At 37.4% G+C, this 27,055-nt stretch overlaps 2 protein-coding genes across 5 annotated transcripts; both read right to left on the bottom strand.

Annotated features, from left to right (window-relative positions):
* Positions 1–2,872: 2,872 nt before the first annotated feature.
* On the bottom strand, positions 2,873–17,913 carry entpd4 (ectonucleoside triphosphate diphosphohydrolase 4). 2 transcript variants are annotated; one of them, XM_052562435.1, is made up of 13 exons: positions 17,671–17,913; positions 17,071–17,260; positions 15,914–16,111; positions 15,628–15,833; positions 14,006–14,156; positions 13,826–13,929; positions 10,822–10,881; positions 10,468–10,622; positions 7,472–7,638; positions 6,259–6,583; positions 4,644–4,729; positions 4,328–4,489; positions 2,873–4,246 (listed from the first exon to the last, which is right to left on the bottom strand). In XM_052562435.1, exons 2-13 carry the CDS (start codon positions 17,076–17,078, stop codon positions 4,009–4,011), a joined length of 1,860 nt encoding a protein of 619 aa, XP_052418395.1. In that variant the 5' UTR covers positions 17,079–17,260; positions 17,671–17,913; the 3' UTR covers positions 2,873–4,008. The 2 variants fall into 2 exon arrangements, with proteins under 2 accessions (XP_052418395.1, XP_052418397.1); XM_052562437.1 differs by having other exon boundaries at positions 10,492–10,622; positions 17,671–17,904.
* Positions 17,914–18,335: 422 nt separating this feature from the next.
* On the bottom strand, positions 18,336–24,609 carry chmp7 (charged multivesicular body protein 7). Of its 3 annotated transcripts, none has more exons than XM_052562432.1 (11): positions 24,512–24,609; positions 23,258–23,533; positions 22,983–23,154; positions 22,448–22,633; positions 21,225–21,358; positions 21,063–21,111; positions 20,866–20,985; positions 19,377–19,475; positions 19,230–19,287; positions 18,763–18,993; positions 18,336–18,644 (listed from the first exon to the last, which is right to left on the bottom strand). In XM_052562432.1, exons 1-11 carry the CDS (start codon positions 24,592–24,594, stop codon positions 18,592–18,594), a joined length of 1,461 nt encoding a protein of 486 aa, XP_052418392.1. In that variant the 5' UTR covers positions 24,595–24,609; the 3' UTR covers positions 18,336–18,591. The 3 variants fall into 3 exon arrangements, with proteins under 3 accessions (XP_052418392.1, XP_052418393.1, XP_052418394.1); XM_052562433.1 differs by having other exon boundaries at positions 24,341–24,533; XM_052562434.1 differs by lacking the exon at positions 22,448–22,633.
* Between the last annotated feature and the right edge of the window lie 2,446 nt (positions 24,610–27,055).

Genomic DNA, 27,055 nt, shown 5'->3' with positions numbered 1-27,055 from the left:
CAGAGCACCCGCATTCCCACCGACTCGGAACAAAAATGCACTTCATTATGCACTTTGTTTGTCCTGAATAATGCTGGAGAGCAACATTTATAAAATGCTGGGACCTGATGATAATTACTTTTTGTTGATTTATTCAACATTTAAAATGTTATAAAAGATTCGCTTTTTAAGAAATCCTGCTCTTTTGAACTTTCCATTCAAAGATTTCTGAATAAAGTTCAATATTAATAATCAATAATAATAAGAAATGTTTTTGTGCAGCATTTGTTTCAGAATGATTTCTGGAGGATAATGTGACACTAAAGACTGGAGTGATGATGCTGAAATTCAGATTTACATGACAGGAAAATTACATTTACACTACATTTTGAAATATATTGAATGTCTTTCAACATAAACTTTTAAAAATCTTCCCAACCTCAAACCTTTAAAATGGTAGTATAATCGTCTAAATGTGAATTGAATGCAATAATAATAATTTCAAATGCAATAATGACATATGTAAATGCTTTCAGAAGGTTAACTCAAAAAACTGTGCTTCACGTGTAAATATCTTCCATATTTTCACTGCAAGAATAAAATCATAAATTCACTGTATACATCCAACTTTTTATAAATATATATTAATAAATCTAAAAAATTAATAAATCTAAAAATAATTTATAAAATATATATAAAAATAATTTATATATATATATATATATATATATATATATATATATATATATATATATATATATATATATGTTTGCTGTCATCACATATGGGCTACTGAACTAAATGCAGTTTTCAGCGATGGCAGTATTTACATGACTAATATTATTTATTATAGTATTTAGTCATACTTTTAATTAACCTTTCAGTTATTTTACATGCTTTTGTCATTTGTTTTCCCTTTCCCTTATATAAATTATTTTTAGATTTATTAATTTTAGTACTTAACTCAGTGACACACAAGCAGATTGTTTAAAAAAAAATACAAATTGATGTGAATTCACCACCAACAGTTCGCCATGAGAGTGTTTTGGTAGACACCATATTTATTTATTGCAAATAAAATCATGGCTATTAGAAAAGGTTGTTCAATGAGCTGAGCTGACTTAAGGTCCTATAATAGTTCATTTATTATTATTATTATTACAGGAACTAACGTACCTAATATTTTCATATAGCTGTCTCAGACAGCCGAAGGCCACATGGTCAGCCATTTAACATCTTCTCAGGTTTGTAATAAAAGAATGAGACAACAGGGGTCAGTCACTCTCTATAGCTCTGAGAAAAGTGAAAACAAGAGTTTAACCTCTCCGTCCAAGAGAGCATCGTAAATAAACCACTGACACAAAGTCCTCTTGATTGTGAAGAACTCAATACTTAGTCTTATACTCTAGTAAAGAGACCCACTTTCAGTAAACGTCTATGGGGTTTTCACTTTAAACACAAAACACTGTTTAATTCTTAATTTCTCTTTATTTCCGAAAACAGCAATATTGAAGGAAATTATGTTTTGCGTGCAAACTTGTTGAACAGTTTGTGTGAATATGGTACCTGTGCTTGACAAACACCAACATTATACAGCAGTGACTCACTCTCCAAAGAGAGACGTGAAAAACAACCCCACATCAGATGTTTTCTTTGAGAAAATGAAAAAATGTGCTCCTTTTAGCAAAAAAAAAAAAAAAAAAAAGAAAGAAAAAAAGATCTCTAAAGATTTTCAGTCAGGTTTCATGCCCCACAATAGCACAGAAAATGACTTGTTTCTTGCATCAGATCAAGTCTGCATCTCATTGCTAGTTTTACTCGATCTTAGTGCTGCGTTCGACACCATAGATCATGACATACTCATAGATCGATTACAAAACTATACAGGCATTCAAGGGCAGGCTCTAAGATGGTTTAGATTCTACCTGTCCGATCGCTACCACTTTATTTATTTAAATGGGGAGTCATCTCATTTATCACCAGTAAAATATGGAGTGCCACAAGGATCTGTCCTAGGTCCTCTGCTATTTTCAATATACATGTTGCCCCTTGGAAATAGTATTAGAAAATACGGAATTAGTTTCCATTGTTATGCTGATGATACTCAACTATATATCTCAAGAAATTGAGAATTTGCACTGAAATAAATGAACCTACACATTTAATCAGGGAAGCGTACACTGCTTCAGTTCCAAATGGCTTTTAGATGCAAGATTTGTCATATAAATGGCGTCCTATCCTAATACATCCTAATTAAGCCCCAAGAACATTTTAATGTACAGTAATGGAACACTGAAAAAAATTCAATTAATAGTTAACTCAAACATAAAAATGCTGTCATCATTTGCTCAACCTCAAGTTGTTGGTCCCCATTTATCAAAATATATTTTTGTTTTGTATTCATCAGGGGAAAGAAACCCAGGGTGAAACAACTGAGGGGGAGAAAATGATGAAAGAATTTTTGTGGTTTCATTTTTATGTGAACCGTCCCTTTAAGTGATTGTTGTTCCAAACCCATCAGATTTTTTTTTCCATCTACGGTAATGCAAATGGTGAATTAAAAAAAAAATTATATATATATATATATGTACACACACAAGATATTTTCAATGTTGTGAAAGTGAATGACAACAAAAACACTACGGAAGTGTCATTAAACTGCCCATTCAACTTGTGGACTATATTTTTAGAGTCATATTACTCACACAAATCTATTATTTGGCATTTGGCTTTTGACTTTGAATATAGTACACAAATCATATGTGCAATGATTTTTATTTTATGTTTTTAGTGGCTTTTTTACATCTTGATCCTAATTCAATGTAACTTCATGCAAACGAGTGACTAACACATTCATCCGAATATTTTAGTCAAACAGAAGTGGACATATGGGTTTGGAAGAACATGACAATTTATTTGTGGGTGAACTTATAAACTGCAAGCTGGAATTCTGACATGCAAAGATGCAAATATATTGCACTGATTCTCATCATGGAGCTCTTCAAGTTTAAATAACATTTACAGCTCCATCCCAATGTGAAGTCATAGAACTGATAGGTAAAATAGAATAATTAAATAAAAGCAATGCTCACAATCCCACATACACTCACATACAAGTAATAAGCAGTACCAATGATAAAGCAGTTATTCTGACACTGTAACACTGTAATTTTTCACTATTGAAACAATCTACCTTTAACAAGAAAAATTTTAAATAAGAGCCATTTTCTCTTTCTCTCTCAACATTCCTCCATGGAGTGCTGGTCATGCAAACATAATTCATGGAAAGGTGTTTTAAGGTAGAAAAAAAGTGAACTTGAATCATTTGATAAATTTGCCACATCTTTCTAATTGTGGCTGGTGTTTTTACGTTTTAAAGGGATTTCACGTTCTACCATGATATAAGCGCAGTCCAACTTCAGTGTCCAAGAAAAAAGTTCCAAGACATGAGTTTCTATTGTATTGAACAGACAGTGAAAGAGAGAGAGAAACAGAGAGAGAAGAAAAAAGGTTTTGGTGGAAAAAACATTTCATTTTCATCTTTTAAATTTAATCTCACTCTGTTTTTCCTTGGCACAACCAAAAGATTTAATAAATGTTCAATTATGCGTACAGTCTTGAGGCAACAGCCAGCAGAACCTTATCTAGACTAGGGACACATATATAGTCACATCATGTCCTCTTTCACATTGATAGTGACACTGAAAATCAAAAGGCAGCCTCAGCGCCCCTCATACAATTAATAAATAAACAACCAAACATCACAGCTGATCAGAGGCAGCCATACAGCCCTGTCCCAAGCTGCAGTCTTCACATTACACCAAAGCTTGACTGTACACGTCATGTAGAATCCCTTGCAAATTATTCTGGGAAAATGCAAAACTGGCCAGTGAGAGGCTGACATCATGACTGTAGGAAAAAGACTTGATAGGATGCAAAACCATGACAAAGTGTTTCAAAAAACAAATCATTGGAGAGATGCATCTCCTCCAGTGATTGGCCAGTTGTTTGATTGACAGGCCGCAGGGCCTATAGGGTAACAGGGAGGTCTGGTGAACCCAGGCCCTCCTCCAGCCACTTGACGGAAGCAGAAGCACTGCGCAGGAGTGTGGAGCGGTTGTGTATGCGTCTCAGACGGAGCAGGTAGAGGAGGATGGACAAAACCACCACCAGAAAACAGGCCAGGAACAGATAGTGGTTGTTCATGAAGGAGAAGCTGTGATGCCAGTGAGAATGAGAGCTCTTTAGACTCTCCTGCTGGATGTCCCTGACAAACCAAAACACAAGAAAAATTATAAAAAAAAAAAAAAAAAGCCTCATGTATAAGTTGGTATGTATATGCATGTACCTTAGAGGTAGAAAACGTGTGCGGTACAAAATGGCTCCTAGTGTCCACTGCACTTCTTTGTCATACACCAACAGGGCCGTCCTGAGATTCTCGTAGGCCGCTGGAAACGCGAAACCTGAGTGGAGCACCTCATACATCCACGCAGATTTGAAGCACTGATACCTGCAGGAGGAGAGGAGCAGACGGTTTATACCTTTCTCCAAACTGATCACTGGCACTACGTTATGTACAAACTGTTAATGTAGTATTTTCTTCCATACACCGTTGTACTGACAAGGAAATTAGTTGATGCTGCCTTTCTGTATTTTAAACTTACTTCAGTCTATGTTGATCAGCATGCGAGGCGTAAAGTCCTCGATCAAACCGTTCTTTCAAAGTCTTCCACTGGGTGGCACAGTAACTCTGAAATTAAAAGAATAAGGTCAGTAATAGCTTACAGGTCAATAAAAACAAATGTGATAATGAGCAATTCATATGCTCGTCATTTTTGACTGGGAGCACCACCAGTTAGGACAAAAATCCCCCCAAACAGTTGTTATAACCTGTAGGGCTGGGATAAACGATTATTTTTTAAACAATTAATCTAGCGATTATTTTTTCATCGATTAATCAAACGATACATTTTTCCAGACCGATTCGATTTCGATTATCTCCCCATTAATTGACTACTAACAATTTATACATGTTGATTTACATATCTGAATGTAAAAAACATGAATTCCTTAACATTGCAATATATGTTTATTGCTCTTAAAATTACAAAATAAAAGACTGACTAAGAATGCATTACTTTGCACTGTATAGAGATAGCATTCAATAAAACATTGAAGCCTTGAAAACACATAGCTTACTGAAACAAGCTTACTGAACACATAGGGCCTAGCTTACTGAAAAAAAGTTATTTCAGATGAAAATAAAAACAACTTGATGTCTAGCATTCAATAAAAAGGTCACCCAAAATACTTGTTTAGAGCAATTGAAAGAATACAGTAACCAATGTAAACTTGAGGGCTTTAAGCGAATACAGAGAGTGCTTTTCCAAAAAAATAAAAAAAAATGATAATAATAATAACAGTGGGAGCCAGCAGCCTGTCATGGAGAAAAAAAAAATCTCTGAATGCTCCACCTGAAACTTTGGAGTTCCGTCCTTTTTCTATCGTGTCTAATGATTTTGGTTAATATGCACGAGGGAGAAAGAGAGAGAGAGAGAGAGAGAGAGAGTGCAAGACAACGCTCGTGTAGTTTGAAGACTGTGAGTGTGCGAGCGCGCGTGAAACTTTGGTGTTTCGCCCTTTTTCTATCGTGTTTAATGATTTTGATTAATTTGCACAAGGGAGAGCGAGAGCAAGAAGCACTCGTGTTGTTTGAAGACTGTCAGTGCGCGCACACAGCCGGGGCTCTCTCTTGTATGCGCCCTGTCAGTCATTCTATTCTACATCACTCACAGATCAAATAAGGCTTTGACAGCCGCCAAAAAAAAAAGATCAATGCAGAAAAACCCCTGGATTGGTTATATAACGTTGGACAGAATGTTGATCTGGCCATCACATATATTCAGCGCACATAAGGTAAACGTTTTGCAAACGTTTTTTTAGAGAAATAAAAACAGGTCGACGAATCGATGCGCATATTTTGCGTCGACGTCATCGATTACCCCGACGCGTTGTCCCAGCCCTAATAACTGGTGTTAACTGCTGCAACAAATCTTAAGGGTTGCAAAAATTCTATGAAATATTTGCTGTAACAAAAATCTTGTTTATTTCATCTAATTTTCTTTTATGCATCACTAAAAGACAATTTTTGAAGTATGTTAACGCTGCTCTGTTCCATACAGACAAATGTGACCTTTCTTTTTGGAACTTGACTGCCACAGTGAACTTTGAATCTATTGGAAAGGAGCAGCATGAACACATCGTCAAATGTGAGTGCACCTTAGCAGCGTTGGAGTATTTGGTGGAGTTGTAGTCTCCTCCCATGCGCAGCACATCTTCTGTACAGTAGTAGAACTCAGAGAAGCCGTAGAACTGGCTGTTGGTGAAGTCGATGGGCGGCTGGTAGACTCCGTTCAGCGAGGTGTTGGTGTCATTGGTGCGGTTGAGGAACGGCTGGAGCAGCAGACGGCAGCGGTCGAAGTCTCCAGTGCCTCTCAGGTGAACTCTCTGGTCCTGAGGACCCACCTCGTCCTGGAGGTCAGCTGGCAGACAGGGGTCAAGGATGGGCGAGTCTGTGCTCTCTCCTTGATGCTGACCCAGCAGCCTAGAGACAGTAGTGATCGATGTTTGGTTGACATCAAATATTCACAATATAAGTAAGTAAGTGTTAAATCAAAGGCGTTTTAATAATGGTTCTTATTTAAACGTCAAGATCAGTAGCTAAGCTTGATTTATTTTCCGTGAATCAGTCCAAACAGCCAGAATGAACCGACTCTAATCTGACGTTTGCATGACCGAAGTTCATGGAAGCCGGCACACATTATTTTTAATAAATTAAATGTTAAATAAATAAAAAATAATAAAAACCTTGGCTAGTAGCACTGAACAACATCAAAGGCTAAAACATAAGTTTATGTTTTTAACTTTATTTTTATTTTAAATTTTCATTTTAACATTAGTGTTTGGTAAGACATTTAATTTTTTTTCCCAGTTAATTTGTCAAATTAAAAAATTCAGTAAATGCAGTAGTATTTAGGAATATTTTATAATAAGAATATACAAACATAAGAATATAAAACATTTTATAATTTATATAAAAAAATTCATACAATTTATAGAACTATATATGTAATAACAAAAACATTATATTTGATTTTATTCCTGTGATGCAAACTGAGTTTTCAGCATCATTACTCCAGTCTTCAGTGTCACATGATCTTCAGAAATCATTATAATATTTTTGATGCTCATCAAACATTAATATTATTATTATTATGAATGCTAAAAACTGTTTTGCTGCTTCTTATTTTTGTGGAAAATGATACATTTTATTCTTTGATTAAGAGAACAGCATTTATAAATACATTATAAATGTTTACTCAAACTTTTAATCAATTTAATGCATATTTGATTAATACAAATATAAGTTTATATATTTAAAAAAATTTAAATCTCATGTTCAACAATACTTCCAAAAAATATTTGATCTTACTTGTTTTGGATTTGTTTGTTGCTGATGAGGTTTTCTTCATATCTCTGGCGTGCCGCATTTCCACCAAAACCCAAAAATGTTGAGACATAAACACGGTACACGTGCTCTGTTCTGTGAGCGTCACAGCCCAGGTTAAACTCGGCCAGCAAATTCTTGGCTATCTCTTCCTGGTAGCACACAGCAAAACACAGAGATATACAAGACTGCCGTAGAGAACAGATGTTAACAGAGGTTCAAAATTTGGAGCATCAAAAAGCAGAGCAACAGATCTACTCTGAAGAGCTTTTGAATTGCATGTTTCTTTAAACACAGATGCAGCAAAGCAAGTGAAGTGAGAAGCAGCATCATATTTGTAAAATGACATTTTAAAGGAATGTTGGGGGTTCGGAACAAGTTGAGCTCTATCAAAAGCATGTGTGGCATGGTGTTGATTACCACAGAGAATTAGTGACTCATTTAAAGCAATGCATTTACAATTGAAGTGTATGAAGCGATACAATCTGAAGGAAAGACAATTGAGCTCAACGTGTTGAACAAGAACATTCCTTTAATAGCTCACAAGCTTTAATACAGAAAAATACTAAAGAACATGATGAAAACACTGAACACTTCATTTGGAGTTTGTTTGATATCTGCGGCATCCTGTTATGTCAGATTAGAGGCCATCAGGATTTGGCCTGAGGAGTTATTATATTTAGAAAAAAAACAAACAAACATTGCTCACGCACACGCACACCAAATTCATGGATTGCTAATATTAGATTAAGAAACTCTCCCTAATTACATAGATTCAATTAAATGATCAAATATTATCTAAAGGGGCCATATAATTAATAAAAGTAGACAAACAATATATTCTGATTTATATATAGAAGCCTTAAAAGTACAGCAGGAAAAACCATCCTGCTGTAACGAGCTCAAGAATTTAAAGCGCCAGATGTGCATGCGCTTAGAACAAACAGACAGATATCGTTCGCTGGTGTGGACACTAATATCATTCTTTATTGTTAGCATTCTTGGTGTGAAAGAGCCTTAATTTTGATGGTCAGAGAGGGAAGAAATGGTCTTATAAAAAAAAAAAAACATCTATTTTATGTTGTAGTGAATTGGAGGAGAATGCACATGGGGGACAAAAAAAACTAAGCATTAAGATTCACCAATAAACCTAAACCTTTGATGGATGCAAGCAGATGAGATTGTACAATGAAGACTGTATGAATTAGTATGAAGGAGCGCATACAAATGAGTCCAAAGGAGACCGTGCGAGTGAGTCCGAAGTAGACCGTGCGAATGAGACTGTGCGAATGAGTCTGAGACCGTACGAATGAGACCATACAAATTAGTCGGATTGAGTCTTAATGAGACGGTACGAATGAGACCGTACGAATTAGGCTACGTTCACACTGCAGGCTGAAACGAACAAATTCCAATTTTTATTGCCCCTATGCGACCTGTATCTGATCTTTTCATGACAGTCTGAACGACACAGATCCGATCTTTTCAAATGTGACCCAGGCCACTTGGATATGTGGTCCTGAATCCGATACGTATCCGATCTTTTGAAATGCGACCTCCGTCTGAACGGCCAAGCCACATGTATCCAACCCGTACGTCATTGATACGCTACAAGCGCCATAATTCTGCGTTGAAGTAACGTTAGGCGGGAACGAGAAGAGCCACTCACATCAGTATCCCACCACTCCTGCATGTGACTCCGCACCCACACGTTTCTCTGTACCGACATTGCTAACACTGCTCCACAAAACGCCATGGCCAAAAACCTTCTTTTTAATTTTCTTCTTAAAACGAGAAGATTGTAATTGTGCTGGCTCCGTTGGTGAAATAACTTTAATATTGCAAAAAGAGCTCCGCTGTTGAGTACACTGTTGTTGACATCTATGTTTAACGTTAACTACTTCCGCTAACAACGAGTGACGTCGTTCACCGTTGAGTACTCTTCTGCGCATGCGGGTCACTTCTGGGTCATTTCACGTTCACACAGGAGATCACAAAAGGTCGCATTTAATTGGAAATGTGAACTGCCTTGCAAAAAAATCTAATTTAAAAAAAAAAATCGGAATTGAGCATTAAGCCCTGCGGTGTGAACATAGCCTTAGTCCAATTGAGTCTAAATGAGTCCGTGCGAATGAGATAAAATGAGTCTGAGACCTTACAAATGAGTCTGTACGAATGAGTCCGTGCGAATGAGACCGTGCAAATGAGAACGATTGAGTCTAAATGAGACCGTACGAATGAGACCATATGCATGAGTCCGAAGGAGACTGTAGGAATTAGACTGAATTAGTCCGAATGAGACCGAATGAGACCGTACGAATGAGTCTGAAGGAGACTGTACGAATTAGTCCGAATGAGACCGTACAAATTAGTCAGAATAAGACATTACAGATTAGTCTGAATAAAATCGCACAAATTATTCAAAATGAGACTATATGAATTAATCTGCATGAGATTGTACAAATTAGCCTAAATGAAATTCCATGGATTAGACTGGATGAGATTGCATGAATTAAATTAATCTGAATTAGACTGTACAAATGGTACTAATTAGTCTGAATGTGATTGTACAAACTATTCTGAATGAGACAGAAAATGAATACACCACCAATTCACCAAAACAAACTGCAATGCCAAAAACTGCAATGTGTGTTGTACAATATTTTTGGTATAAGAAACCTTGACTGATATTGTAAATGGACTTCAGAATAAGAAAAAAAAAAACTGAATTTGGTCCCCTTTAAAAAAATAACTGTTGAGGAGCGATTAGTATTGTTCTCAGAGCTTAAGCACCATGCTGCTATATGAGCATGCAGCAGGTTTATCTCAGTCCAAGGCGTCAGTTCAGCAAATTCACCATAGCCTTGTTCTGCACTGGGCCAAGGACCACAGAGAACCAGGAGAACAAGAATGAGAGAATGAGAATGACAAAGCCAAACTTTCAGCTTTCAAAAATACGGGAAATTTTCATGGATAATAACCTGTTGTGGAGAAGCAAAGCTTACAGTTTTGGGCACTTCGTATGCGATCTGAGTGGAGACACCACCCATGTCCAATACACCAGCCGTACGCTTGCGCACCAGTGTCTCCTGCTGGTCACTGCCAGGAACCTGCACCTCCACCACAGCCTCATGTTCTGAGAAACAAGAGCACAGAATATATATATATATATATATATATATATATATATATATATATATATATATATATATATATATATATATATATATATATATATTTTTTTTAAGAGAGAGAAATTAGAGTGCAGACGAAGGGAAACTTTTGTAGGGGCTGTATATTTTTTTTGAGACATAAAATGGCAAATAATAACTTACCATCCTCAACATGATGGAATCTTCCCAGAACAAAGTTGATACCTATCCATGCATATACTCCTGCAAAAAAATATAATAAATAAAAAACGATTTAATTCCACTGAATTCAGTTTTCACGCAAAAAAGAAAAAAAAATTTTTTTCAGAGAAATAATAGTTTTATTCAGCAAAGATTCATTAAAGTTATCCAAAGTGACAGTAAAGACACTTGAATAAAGGCTGTTTTGAACTTATTCAATAAACCCTGAAAAAAAGCATCACCGTTTCCTTAAAAATATTAAGCAGCACGACGGTTTTCAATTTCATTGATAATAAATACAAATGTCTCTTTAGCAGCAAATGAAAATTTTAGAATGATTTCTGAAGGATCATGTTAGAGAAAACTGTAATAATAAAAAGTAATAATAATGCTTAAAATTCAGCTTTGCGTCACAAAAATAAATGACATTTTAAATATAATACCACAGAAAAGAAAATCACAATATTTATTGTATTTCTGATCAAATAAATGCAGCCTTGATGACCATTAAAAAAAAAAGGGCTGCAACTAACAATTATTTTTATAATCAATTAGTTGGTGGATTATTTTTTCGATTAATCATTTAAAGGGTGGGGTGAAATGCTATTTCATGCATACTGAGTTTTTTTACACTGTTAAAGAGTTGGATTCCCATGCTAAACATGGACAAAGTTTCAAAAATTAAGTTGTACGTTTGAAGAGCCATACTCGAAAAAAACTTTCCGAAACTTGTGACAAACCGGAAGGAGTATTTTGGGAACAAAAATACTCCTTCCGGTTTGTCACAAGTTTCGGAAAGTTTTTTTCGAGTATGGCTCTGAGTGACTTTAGATGGAGCGGAATTTCCTTATATGGGTCCTGAGGGCACTTCTGCTGGAAGAGCGCGCGCTCCCGTATAGCAGAGCACTGAGAGCACAACAGACATTCACTGATCAGAGCGAGAGCGTCGTGAAAAGTCACAAAAGAAGTGTGTTTTTGGTTGCCAGGGCAAGACAACCCTGCACAGATTACCAAAAAAAAAAAAAACAGCATTAAGGGACCAGTGGATGGAGTTTATTTTTACAGAGCATCAACGGAGTTGTGCAAGTGTTTGTGTTTGTTCCCTGCATTTCGAAGATGCTTGTTTTACAAACAAAGCCCAGTTTGACGACGGATTTGCGTATCGTTTATTTCTTAAGGATGATGCAATCCCAACGAAGGGTCACGATCGTGTGTTGGAACCGCAGACGGTGAGTAAAACTGCTTCAAATATTTCTGCCTCCTTGTTGGTGCGTCCGCCTCCCATCGGAGACCCGGGTTCGAGCCCCGCTCGGAGCGAGTCTTTGCTGCTGCTGCTCTCGTTCAGTTTCAGCCTCGGGATCTGATTCTGGATCATAAATAAACGGCTGAATCTGACTGTTATCCATGGTTTGTTTTGGATGATGTTTTTTTCCTCAAGGTAATGTTACAGCTTCCACATGCTCTCAACGCAAAAGCCTATTCGCGCTCGTGATTCTTTAGCTCCGCCCACACGTCACGCCTCTAGCCGGTCGTGTTTTTCTGGGAAAAATCGGCACAGACTATCTTTCTCTTATGAATATAATAAAACTAAAGACTTTTTGGATTTATGAAGGATGCAGTACTACTCTATAGGTACTCAAGATTAACAGGATATTGAGTGAAAATGAGCATTTCACCCCCCCTTTAAAACGACTATTTTGTTTATTATAATGTTACTGACAAAAACACACTATTCCACATTATGCCCAATGTCCTTAAAACATGTGTCAACTGAATGCTATGGAAACCTGTCATAAGACAAAACACAAATATTTTAGGAATATATCAAAATAATTAATTCTCAGAATGTTATTGTAATTTTTGGACAAATAACAAACTGAAACAACTAAATAGTTTTTATTCACATAATAACAAAAATGGCCTCATTTGCCTTTAATAACAGCTCACATGCTTGCTGGCATTGTTGATGTACTTTTTGACTAACCGGGAATCTGAATAACAATAATAAAAAAAAAAACACTATAAAGCACTTGACAATTTTTTTCTGCCTTTCACAGATAATGGCAATAATTACATTACAGCATTAAAAATGGCTTACAACTGTTACTAAAAAGCTTACGCATATTGGAGGTTTAACCAATACAGAAAGATAAAAAAATATTTTGGTAATTACCAATACTGTTGGTTAAGAGCAGAAGTGGCACAAACCTTACAAAATTGGTTAAAAACCTTACATAATTTGTTTTAATAAATTTGTTAATCACTGTAGTCTATACATGTTATGCATATGCATGTTGACTTTTAAACCTAAATATATCAAACAACAGATATTTCAGCACAATTAATGTTTTTGTGCTGATTATTGTCTCCCTCGCCTCTCTGTGTTTGGTCTGTTTAACGCACCGGTGCTGTTTCAGTAAAGATTTCAACTTAACGCAGACTGTCAGGGTAGGCCTTTATGCAAAAATGAAAAGGCTTGCTTGAATTTGTCACATTTACAGAAAAGGAAATGACTGTTAACAAAGTTTTTTTTGTGCTGAGGATGCATACAAGTATCTGTAAAAACACTTGACAGGCAAGCCATTATGCTAATGCATCACCTTGAAGCTTAAAGATTTATCATCTTTTGGGCAGCTAGGATCGAGTACATTTCTCGCAGGAGCTTATTTTGTTTCCTCCAATATTTGTAGATGAAATTTTTCAATAGAAATGCATTATTCAGTGCTGTAATCTGATGCAACCGGCTGCAGTTGTACAAGCGCTGTGGGCAGACCCAACTAATCGATCATGAGAATCATTGTCGATGATTTTCATTATTGATAATAATCGATTGTATCGATTAGTTGTTGCAGCCCTAAAAAAAATCGTACTGACCCCAAACTTTTTGAACGGTAATGTGGATTTGTGCAATATTAAAATGAACCCCTGGATTTCTGAACTGATGACTCTAGAGGTGGTCTAGAAGAGGTTCAGAGGCGGGTCTTACCTTCCTGTTTGCCTGAGATGACTTCCACATGGGAGTCGGAGAACAGAAAGTTGAAATTTACAGGAATGTCAGTCCGCAAATCCTCCAGCAGGGCCTCCTGTTGGCTGCAAACAAACACAATCTTAGCACATGCATCAGCTGTCCCACAGCATGCAGCTAATTTAAGGTGTGAGTAGACACCTTTCAGGCAGGACTCTCATTCCTGCGGTGCACAGGATGTAGAGAGGTGTTTCCTGGTGCTTGTTCTTAGGGATGTGCAGAGCAGCAAAGCTCAGCAGAGGGCTGATGTAGTCGCTGGCCTTGTCTGGTGTGGATGCGTACTCTGAAATACCTGACCAAACAGAAACTAGTGTTACTTGTAGGGCTGAGTAGTCGATCAAAAAGCTCTTGATTTCATTTAGTTTGATATACCAATTCATTTGCAACTCAATTTAAATTTAAATTGTATCAGTTGCTTTCATTTTTTTAATAACGTTAATGATATATTTTTAAAAAAATAAACATTTCAATAGCAGCTGTCTTAAAAACATACTCATAATGGATTTATTCAAACATACAGCTCTTGAAAAAATTAAGAGACAATTTGAAAATTCACAGTTTCTCTGGATTTACAATTTTTAGCAATCTCATGTTTGAGTAAACTGTAACCATTATACAGTAAGACTAGAACACTAAAACTAGACTAAAATGCTCAAGACACTTAGTCGACTACAACTTGACTTCAAGCTTTCACACCTGCCTCAATTAGTTCGGTTGAATCGTACCAGAGTTCGTTTCCCCATTTGGTGCGGTTCGATTGGGCAGGTGAGAAAGCAGTGCATTAGAACGTTGTTTTCAAGCCGCATCCGCGTTTCATTATAGAAATGTATTGTTTGCATATTGTGGTGTATACAAACAATGTACTAGATTATGGCCAGGGATAAAACCAGCCCGCACAGTCTCTCTCCATAGTTGTGTTGTCTCCGTGTTGTTTGCTGGCTTTTCCTCTTATGTTGGAATTTTCCCACATGTAAATTTTGACCAATCGAAAAGCAGTTTAGGAAAAACGTCATGGCCAATGAGTGATGTGGATGTTGTCATGTGACTGCATTTTGATTTGTTTCAACTGGTTTGGACCAAAGCAATCAGTGTGGTGTGAAAAGGAACCAAAAAAAGCTGAAAAATGCTACAATGTATAATTGTTTGCCCTTGGTTTGGACCAAATAAACCGAACTAGAGATGTGAAAGCACCATAAAACTAAAACAGAACAAGTTGACTAAATATGATAAAAACTAAAAGTTACCATTGACACAAGACTAAAACCCCATTCACACCAAGGACAGTAACTACAAAAATAACAATATTAGCGTCCACACCTGCAAACGATATCGTCAGTTTATTCTCGTTCGGAAAGTGATTCCAACTAGATCGTTTCTCTGTGCCTTTATCGTTATAGCTGTGATGCGAACTCTTATATTCTTTAATATTGTTAACAATTTTTTTAAAATATATCGTTCTTGTTATCGTACTTAGTGTGAATGGACCTTAAGACTAAGACTAAATTCAAAATAGCTGACAAAATTAACACTGAGTCCGAAATTCTCGAAGTAAAAAAAAATAAATACGACATAACATTGTGTCAATAACGTTTACACACTGCCTCCAAAACTTTCGTCGGTCATAAAAACTATTCAGATCAGGTTCGATTTTATGCATTTTCGCATCTGTAGCAAGCATTTTGACAGGAAAGGATGAAGAAATTATGATTTCTGAAAAATTTCAGACTCCGTGTGCAAGAACCATAATTCATTCCCACACTGACCTGGTTTGATCTTCATCACTACAGGCTTCCTGTGCTTGTCTCGCATCTGTTTGATGTCCAGGAGCTCATGCAGGTTGCCGTTGTGCCGAGGCCAGGTGTACACAAACACACGGGAGCCACTGCTGCCACAGTCCACCACCAGCCCGTAGTTCAGGTTGGGGTTATTGGTGTCCGTGGCCTCCATGTCTGGTACCCGACCCAAACGTCTAGGGGAGACACATCCGTCAGGATGATTAGTTTTCTTTACATGCATAACAGAACTGATTAGAACTGATAGGCGTTTTACGTGTGGAGGTGTCGGTCCTCTCTTAGCCAGCTGTACTGGCCCTTCCCTGTGACCAGCAGCAGGTACAGCAGCCCCATCACACCAGCCAACAGACCCAGCAGCAGCAGCTGCCTGAAGGAAGGCAACAGGAACCGCGGCAGAACCACCGGAGACAGGCTGAAGTGCCACGATGCTGGAAACAGACAGGAAATGCTAATCCTGTAGAGAGGGAGAAAAATATAATGAGAACTCCATCACTATGGTTACTGGATCCTCTTAGCTTGGCTAAAATTAGGAAAGATATGCACTAGAAAAAAATATTTTTGGAGCTCGCTCAATTTACTTTATTAAAATGAGCATTAAGCAACATGTTCGGTTGACTGAAAAATGCAGGGAAGTTTACTTTCATGGTGGGACTACATTGATAATTTTTGGTGCATCAAATTAAAATGCATGGGTGGATTTTTTGCTCCCAGCAACCTTTGCATAAGACTGAATTGTGAGAGTAAATGTTAAAATGTAGTCTTATTTTAAGGTAAAGAAGACCCATTAGGGTGTCATTTGTAAAACTTTGCAGTCAAAAAAGTTATATTGTCATTAGTATAGTGAGGTATGAAGCACAGCTCACACAAGGGCCACTTTCAAACAAAGCAGCTTTCTATTGGTCGCTCACTGTGGTGAATTCACATGACCTGCGAAGCGAAATGATTTGCAATTTAAATTACTGGATTTCAACTGGCGGTGTTTTATTTCAGCATATGGTGTTTTTACTTCATTAAATGAACACAGCTATGCTAATGTCAGTGCAGTGCCAAGTAGTGCCAAAGTAAATACATTTTCTATTAAAAATCTGCATTACAATGAGAAACCAACAAGTGTGTTCTTGTTAAATTTGTTAAATCTTACTTAACTTAGATAAGAGGATGTTTATGGAAGCCTATTACTAATAAACTAAGAATAAAATAAGGTAATAGTAATTTTTTTCCTCACAATTCTAGGGTTTTTTTTTTTCAGTGTTGTTTAAAAAAATGCACTAGTCTTTTGAAAGCAAAAATGTATTCGTATTTCATGCTGACTTTAAAGGTGTTAAGCAGGAGAAACATAATAAGTAATGCAAGAATGTATTTGCCATTATTACATGCACCACATTTCTCAAATAACTTCAGTTTAGTACTTGCCTTCCCATTGCTGGAGCGGATGAAGAGGTGATGGGGACGAATCAAACCTTTACTAGCAGCTTCTTCTTAGTACAAGTGTATTCCTCCATGACGTCACATTTCAAGGCATCTTCACCTTCGTTCTCATCATCATCATCATCATCAGGAGCTTTCACACGTGTTCAGGTGTGCTGAGGAGACGTGGCATGTCCTGACATGAGGAAGTGAAAAAAAAAACGCGTCACAGTTCACAAGTTCACTTGAAGACAGACGTTCATACATTTATATCACGACAATAAAGCGATAGATCACAATGTCTAACGTTACATAGATAGCGTTCATCGGGGCTTTTTAAAGGCGCCTTTGAGTCTGATAAAAAAGGAATTGAACACGACCTAATGCTGTCTAGGCAGACAGCTCACCAGATTTTGAAACGCAGCCACAATTAACGTCTGATCAGGCCGAGGACAGTTTCGGTGATAAACAGATGCATAATTGATGGTTAAAAGTAGCTCGGTAAAGTTTTGGAGAGATAAGTTAGACCTGACTGATTAAATTAAGTCAGCTGTGTTTCCCTCTGGTCCGATAAATATCTGTATGAAGGCAGGAATATGTTCTCACCGTACGGCTAATGTTACATCTGAGACGAATGCATCGATAATACAGCCATCCTCTGTGTTTTATGAATTCAGTCGTCCCATGATTGAACTCCTCTCGATGAACACATAAATATGGAACTTTAATTCCTCTGGCAGTGATGATCGTTCAAATGTGGCGGAGAAAAGCCGCTAATTCCCGGTAGTTACCGAGCAACAGTTCAGTCCAGGAGTAAAAAACGACCAGTGCGCGTGCGTGTTAATACCGGAAACTGCGTTTACACTGCTGCTCTGACGTCATCTTTCGTTTTCAACTCGTCACTTGTAAACATGGGAAGTTAATTCGAACAAAAAGTAACTATATATAGTAATAAGATTAATGTTCATAATTTTGGAGTCGTTAACACTATTAAAATAAATTAACACTTATTTTAATAAATACTAACACTGATTTCTTAAGACTAGATAATAAAATGTTTCTTCTTTCAGAAACAATATTCTTATAAACCTAAAAAAAAAAATTTTCTTCAGTTCTGGGAGTGTTTATAACTTATTAATATGGCTATATACTTAAAACTACATATTTTAATATACTATACTCTTCAAAGAAAAAATACTACTACTACTAATAAAACTGCAAAGACAGATCTGAGTGATCATCTCACTTCTCAAAACAACGCACACACAATATTCTTCATTTGGCATCATAATTTGTAGTTTTATTAGAATAATACATTGTACAGACTTTACAAACTCAAAGGGCCACTCTTAAAACCTTCTTTAAAAAACAAAAATAGACATGCCATTACAAACATGAATAAGGGCATTTCATGAAGACTTGGTAGGGCTTGTTATAATGCAAGGACACATAAGTACTGTATTTGATGGCTTTCTTTAGTGGATAGCGATTAACCCATTTTAGTGGCTGCTTGTGCTCAACGGTCGTTCACTGGGCCGGCTCCAGCTTCCTGTGAGCTGAGATACTTCCTCTCGGCACAGCTGAGGAGCAGAGAAGAGAAAAAAATCAGTATTTTTGACAACACCACTTCAGATATGACTAATAATATCAATGCTACTTGCCAACATTTCAGAAATAACTAGAAAACCGTGAAGGCACCTGTGTCAGAGACTGTAAGTCGACTTAGTTCTCTGTCCAGCTCCTCGTCTGTGATGCCTAGACTGGAATCAGGCACGGAGGGCAGAGACTGGACAAAATCAGCATCCAGGATACCCGTTTTCCTTGGAGGAGAAATAGGATTCGTTGGGACCGCTGGGAGCACGTCATTATCTGGGATGGTTTTCTCCAATAATGACTTCAGCTCCTCCTCCAACTCTTCTGAATCCTCACCTGTGAGCACATGAAGCATTCGTTTGTAAGACAGCTTTATGGCAAAGTTGTGGAAGAGTGACGTACTGTCATTCATAAATGAACTGCAGCCCGAAAGGCAGAAATACCAATCATAGAAAACAACTCACACCTATGAAATCATCTCATGGTCTGCAGTGCAGACGCTGCTGATATACAAAATTCATCCAGGAAATTCATATTAATTCATAAATACATTTAGGGAAAAACATGTATACCAGAATCCAGCGCTCCACTGGCAAGAGTCTGGTTGACTTCATCCTGAGTGTCGCATAACTGTGCAAAAAGCATAAATGAAACACAGAACTTAAAAATATGTATAATGACATAATATTAGCATTAACAATAGATTTGTGATGAATCACCTCCTGTATCTGATCAACCAGATTCTCTGCTCGCTCCACAGTCACACCCTTCAGTGAGATCCTCAGAGCCGCCACACCGGCCTGGTACGCCTGCATCACCTGTTCACACGCATAGAAACGCTTTACTGAGCCATGCATCATCCACAGCACCCTCCACTAGTGGCACCCTTGGTAAATGTGAGCAAAGGTGGCTGTGAAAATAAAACTGCATCATTTATCCTAAACATGATTATTAAAGCTCTTTTTTTAAAAAGTTTCATCTGATCTGACCATAGAACAACATTTGGAGATGTAGGGGCTATTTGATATATTTTTTTTAAGCTTTCTGACCCCAAGACCCAACTAATCGCTGCAATTCTCCAGCTGTGCTCCTTGGAGAGTCTTTGGCCACTCAAACTCTCCTTCTCGTTGTGCATTAGGACGATATAGACACACATCCTCTTCCTCATGTCATCTTCAAATTTCGAAGCTTTAGCTCTTTTCTTACAACCACTTTCTATTTTGTGAAGCTCAACATCTATTAACTGTTTTTTTTTGGGGGGGGGGGGGGGGGGGGGGGGGGTTACTCTTTGTGAAGGATGATTAAGGGAATTTGCCTTTGTGTTCCTCATATTTATAATCCTGTGGAACAGGAAGTCATGGCTGGTGTGCTTAAAAATTGTAAATAGGAATTGAAATATACTTCAGAGATATTTTACTCATAAGAATTTCAAGGGCTGCCAATAATTGTGGCCAACATGCATTGAAATGTATAGTTTATCCATTGTATATAGATCCCACTCTTGTGATCACAATATAGTCGAGATCCATGTCTAGATTTATTCCTTCATCAATGAGGTTTGATGGCAGATTTATTCATAGCAAACAGCGCAAACGGCTGTGTCAAGGAACAATGATTATATTTCACTTTCATTTGAAGAGAATCATTTCACTAGAGAGAAAACCCCAATTCACAGCTTTGACAGTGTTTTCTGATCATCAGCACTTTTTCCATTGTTTAAGCGTTTTCTGATTGGAGAGATGAAGTAAAACACTGGCCAAAAAATGTGTATATTTAAAAGAAAAACTCTGATTGGAGGATGTAACCTCTAGAAATCTGGCAACCCTCAAGCACACGAGTGCTTGTGGAGGCATGATACCAATAAAAGACCAAGCAAAAATCTGTGGGGAAATATTGCAGATGATTATGCTTAATCGAGGGGAGCAATAATCACGATCACAATGATTATAAATAATCGTCCAATCATAATGTCATGTGATCATTAAAGAGAGAACTATGCGCATGTGAATGTGTTGGTAAATCACAGAAATATTTTCAGGGCGTATGCAAAAAAAAAAAAAAAGTGTTACAGAAAAATGTGAACCAGAAAAAAAGTGCAGTGCAGTGCTGGCTTGTAGGAGTGCGACGTGGCGAAGCGTGGGTGACTTTCACTGGTGTCGGCCAATTCACAGCAGACGGTCAGTGCATCTGTGTGTCTGTGCGTCTCACCAGGCGGTCGGTTTGGGAGTTTGCTATTCTGTCCAGGATCCCCTTCACCGTCTCCAGCTGAGCGAACAGACGGTCTGCTTTCTTCTCCACCCGCTTGCTCCCACGTAAACACCTCAGGGCCTGTGGCAGGAAAAGGTGGCAATCCATTAAAACGCATTTCTTGCCTATAACAATAGGCACAAAAAGTGCACTCATACCTGTGATTTCTTCCCCTCTTTAAGCAGTGATTTTGCCTGCTGCTTACACCTGCACATTAGAAAACACATCATTTAACAGCAGCGCTATTGTAATAACCCATCATGTCACAGAAATGACACTGGCTGGAGTAACGTCAATGCAATCTGGATGAACTGGCTCACTTTTCTGCTTCCTGCCCCAATGTCTCCACTCTCTCCTCCAGAAGCTTCTCGCTGCGCTGGAGCTGATAGATGCCCAGGTCCACCTCGCTGACGGGAGGCACACGGCTTTGTCCTGCCTGACTGAATTTCACCAACTATGGGGACATGGTTAAAAGTGTCATTAGAAACAAACAAGTGGCAAAAGTTACTAATCAACCAATCAGTGCCCTGTGATTTAAGAGACACATTTGGATTGGTGATTGGTTGAAGAACTGTTGAAGCATGACTGTTTTTAGATATACATATCCATTCAAAAGTTGTTTTCCTATTCTCTCCAAATCTCCAGATATTTGATCACAAATACATTTAAAGAGTAACATTATGAAATATTAGTATAATATAAAACTACTGTATTTAACAATTTAATTTATTCCTGAGTTTTCAGCATAATTACTCCAGTCTTCAGTGTCACATGATGCTTCAGAAATAGTTCTAATACGCTGATTTGCTGCTCAAGAAACATTTCTGATTATTATCAATGTTGAAAACAGTTTTTCTGCTCTAAATGTATTGTAGAGTCCGTGATTTATTTTGTTAGATTTTTTTTTTCATGGTTTTGGAACATGGAAAGTTCAAATCAGCAGCATTTATCTGAAATATAAATATTTTGCAATATTATAAATGTCTATGGCTGCTCATTCCCACCACGGAATAATAATAAATAAAAAAAAATCTCACAATTGAGAGTAAATCTCACAATTGTAAGTTTTTTTGTTTTTGTTTTTTTTTTACTCAGAATTGTGAAGACAATCAGAATTGTAAGAATTTTATTTACTGCCTTTAAAATATATATATATTATATACATTTCATATACTCGAAATTCAGAGAAAAAAAAAGTCAGAATTCTTACTTTTTTCTTATATCTCATAAAAACTTTTTTCATGAAAAAAAGTCAAAGTCAGAACTGTAAGACAAAAGGTCATATTAAAAAATCAAACTTTATTTCTATAGCCTTTAAAAAAAAAAAATTCCATGGCAGAAATGATGAAAAACAAATTCCATGGGGAATTTAATGCACCTCAAAAATATGACTTTTATCAAACTTTTGAACGATATTGAAGTGAGCAATCACTGAAATATGATATAATTCTGCATTATTACCTACACTGTTTTCAAAATGCATTTTTCCCTAAAGTCTGTGCGGCTAGAGTACATCAAGGCATGCTCTTGTCCTCAAACACACCTTCTCGCCTTCGTGAAGTGAGACGGTGACATGTTTCTCTCTCTGTAGCTGCAGCAGAGCCAGGCAGAGCGAGCTTTCATCCGGACAGATGTGAGAGGAGAGAGCACGCAGCTCTTGGAAAGACACCAGAGAGTGTGTTGCTAAAGGAGAAGCCCGATATGCTGCCAACAGTGCCACAGCCTTTTCCTGCAAGAGGAGGAACAGCCTACGCTCAAATCTGACCAATAACTACCTGCATGCCATACAAACAATATACAGTGAGGTCCAAAAGTGTTTTTTTTTTTAAATTACAGATTACATCATCATAGGTAGATTGCGTTGCTCATTATGGAAATGATCTGGCGGTGTCTGTGTTCCTAACAGTCAGTAGATCAGCCACTGAACTTTCCACTCTCATCTGCGCTTTTATGGGATTACGCTCTCACGCTAATTTGCTCGGTTTATGAATCTGACCCCAAACATTTCAGCAAGCAAGCAAGCAGTAGTCTATATAAAGACTGGAAATGAGCATTATTGCTGTTAGTTTTACACTTACCTTCACCAGGTCTATCACAACAAACGATTCCTCCAGCGGGACCCTCCCACTGCCCAGCAGAGCTGACAGAGTCCATTTCAGAGGTCGAACCAACAAGAGTCCAACACCCCACGACAACCAGCCCGAGTCTACATTTGCAGCGAAGTCTGATTCCTTCTGCATCTTCCCGCTTCTAGAAGGACAACAGAACAGATCCCAACAGCGTGCTATAAATCCATGTACTGATTACTCTTCGTGATCTACACGACGTTGTATTTGAGGTGATAGTGACTGACCTGATCATGCTCTGAAGGACAGTACTCAATCCCAGAGGAACAGAGCCCTTCCTCCTGAAGCTCTCGTTCAGCTCCTGCAGATTCACACACACCGACCCGCGCCGCCTGCACTGATCCATGATCAGAGGACTCCAGAAGTCTATTTTCCCGTCCCAGTCTGTACAATCCACATCTCGGTTCTCTTTGAAGGCAGAGAACAAGAAAGCCATTCGCTCATCATCCTCCCAGTCCGGGGGGAACCCCGCGTCGCTCTTCTCCACTGACACCGACATTGTGCTGTGAATCAAAGAGTTTGAATGATTACTAACCCAGGATAAAAGAAGTACACTTTGGCATACTTTTTAAAAGAGTACTAATTATGGGAAATACTACATTTTAAAAGGAATGCAAATGTTATTGTTTTTTTAAGTATACTTTTAAGAATTTTAGTACACTACACGTGTACTACATGCAATACATACAAGCGCACTTCTTTTGCACAAAATTGGCATGTATACATGAAGTGTAGCTGACGGATAATATAGATAGCTTGTATTATCTTTTTAAAGTCGTTTAAAATTTAAGAGGGTTCAAATTTGAATGAATGTATAAAGTAAATGTAAATACAAGTTAACTGGTCACTGTTGTAATCATCCAGGCCAAATCAAGTTCAACAGCACAAATATTCAATTTCTCGAACATGAGCTTATAAAATTAGCTTGCATTTTTATTTAATGGTTTAGTAACTGATTTTATCATAATAGATGAAATACAGCATTTAAACCACGGCTGTCACTTTATGTGAAGCACCTTGTAGCAGTCTAACTAGTAAATAGGCCTGTATTTAAGCAATTAATTAGACCTACATTACAGCATTCCACATTAATGTCACTCAAGTGATCTCGGACAGGTTTGCAGCAAAAGAGCAAAGCCAAATAACTCAATGTAACGAGCCTGACCACCTTGAAGATATAAAGCCGTGTGTCAAAATCTAGTGAGCTGCACGAATATGATGACTGATACATGCTATCTAGGTAGAAAGCTCACTAGACAGCCAAAAACTGGTTCCCCGGTCTTAATGTGTTTTACGATTCAAGCTCAGACCTCAATTTCAAGCAGCTGGATAACGCTCTCAGCTTAAAATCTCCTCAGTGTTTGTCGTGACATCCATCGGCGGGAATCCACATACTGCTTAAATCATCGGCGGTGGAGAGAGGAACACAAAAAGCTCAGTTTTAACCGTTTAATCGTATGCTAAAGATGACAGTAGCTCACCCGGAAGACGACAATACTCTTTCTTCTTCTTCTTCTTCTTCTCTAGTATTAATGGCGGGTCCCAACCAATTTTCCCGGTGCATACCGCCACCTACTGTACCGGAGTGTCTCATTCATGGTTTTAGTATTTCAGGTTATATTTTAGTGATCCAAATAAATAAATGAATGAATTAATAAATAAATAAACATAAACCTATATTTTATGGTCTAATCCATAAAAGATTAGATTCGTAGATTTAAGAAAGTTAAAGAGAGCTTCGTAACACTCCCATGTTTCCTCACTTATCCCCAGTATACCTTCTAAATTCCATCCCCGTCCTAATTCACATATCTTATCACGTAAGATGTTCCTCTCAAAATCAAATTCACTTCATAATGACATGCTCGACATTTTCAGGAACATTACATACCTCACATTTATCAGACACAAATTTTGCCATTAAATACAGCGTTGATTTTAACCAAGTATGTCCAAGCCTTATCTTGAAAAGATCACTTCATCTCTTCTATATTTCCCTTTGAAACCCTTCACTTTAATAGATCTCTGAATGCTGTAATAGTGTCTCCCTTTATTGTCTGTGTCCCACTTGTTCTGCCATTCGCCACTCACTGATTTTCTAATTAATGATTTGGCCTCTCCTTTTCCAAAGGGAACTTTCATTATTTCATCATCTTTTAATTTTAATGCTGTCTTTGCAATCTCATCTGCTTTTTCATTTCCCTCAACACCAACATGAGCCAGGAACCAAACAAATTGTACATCACCACCAGTTCTTTGTATTCTCAGCATTATTGTATATATTTAAATCAATAAATCATCTCTTAAGGTCTTTTTGGAATTCAAACTAAACAGGGCAGCAGTTGAGTCTGAACAAATGACAACTCTCTATGGCCTCACCTCTTCTATCCACTGTAACCCTAAAATAATAGCAACCATTTCTGCTGTATATACCGATAATTTATGATTAATTCTTTTACATACCTAGATCAAACTCTGGTATATATACTCCTGATCCTGTATGTTTTGTCCCTGGATCTCTTGATCCGTCAGTAAATATTAGCATATAATTAAAATAATTCCTCTTCACAAAATCTTCATTCAAATATCCTATATTATTCATATTACTTTCATTCCATTCTTTCTTCTTCTCTAGGACAATGCTCTTTTCCCTTGGACCGTCTTAATAACACCACTGATAACAGCTTACTGCCACCTCGTGCTAAACCCGCTCATAGAAAACACATCTAGCGTAAATGAACTGAGGAAATCAAATAGACTTCCATCGTTAAAAAGAAATGTGCTTCATTTTATTGAATATGCACTTAAAGTGGACTAACAGTTCTGAAATGTGCCCTGGACCACAAAACCAGTCATAAAGCTCATAAAAGTCATAAATGATACAGGGGCAGGGCTTTTTTTTTGTGTGGCTATTGCTACAGATATACCCCAGCGACTTAAAGGGATAGTTCATCCAAAAATCATAATTATGTCATTAATAACTCACCCTCATGTCGTTCCAAACCAGTAGGACCTCCATTTATCTTCGGAACACAGTTTAAGATATTTTAGATTTAGTCCGAGAGCTCTCAGTCCCTCCATTGAAACTGTGTGTACGGTCTACTGTCCATGTCCAGAGAGGTAAGAAAAACATAATCAAAGTAGTCCATGTGACATCAGAGGGTCAGTAAGAATATTTTGAAGCATCGAAAATACATTTTGGTCCAAAAATAGCAAAAACTATGACTTTATTCAGCATTGTCTTCTCTTCCGTGTCTGTTATGAGAGTTCAAAACAAAGCAGTTTGTCATATCTGGTTCGCGAACGAATCATTCGATGTAACCGGATCTTTTTGAACCAGTTCACCAAATCGAACTGAATAGTTTTAAATGGATTCGCGTCTCCAATACGCATTAATCCACAAATGACTTAAACATACAGTATTGGATTTTTGGCCACCAGGGGTCACTCAATCAAAATAATAACATAAGATGTACTTTGATGACGTCGGGAAAAAGCGTGGGATCATGGGAGTTGTTGTTCATTGGAACACGCGCTCTGTCGCTCCCAATCATTCCTCACTCATTCTAACTTAGTATTTTGACAATCACGTCTTTTTGAACGGAGAGATATATGAATTATGAGACCCCTATCAAATCAATATTCCATATAGCTAGTAGTAATATATGTTAAAAAAAACATGGTCGCTTTGTGTTAATTATTATAATTAGGTTTATACTATGATATCGAACAAGATAGTGAACTGCATTTGAAGCTACTTTATCCAGCTAGATATAGAACAAATGTAGATTTACATTATACTATACTGTACATGAGAGCTAGTCCGTCTGCGTTTTACACAAGACATCATCGTTTCACAAAGTATACGGATAGATACAGTTAGCTGGATGGATGCATACCTGTTTATCAGAATGCAAGCGAGTTCGGCATCTCTCTGTAGTTTCAGCTTGTCACAAAACTCTATCTTGGAAATGCAACTCCAATATTTACCCGTGTCTTGTTTCTTATCTTGTCCCAAAACCTTC

The sequence above is a fragment of the Carassius gibelio genome, chromosome B8 (genome assembly GCF_023724105.1).
Source record: "Carassius gibelio isolate Cgi1373 ecotype wild population from Czech Republic chromosome B8, carGib1.2-hapl.c, whole genome shotgun sequence".
In the NCBI taxonomy this organism is placed as follows: domain Eukaryota; kingdom Metazoa; phylum Chordata; class Actinopteri; order Cypriniformes; family Cyprinidae; genus Carassius; species Carassius gibelio.
Note: the sequence above shows the minus strand (reverse complement) of the source record. Positions and strands in the feature narration are given on the sequence as shown.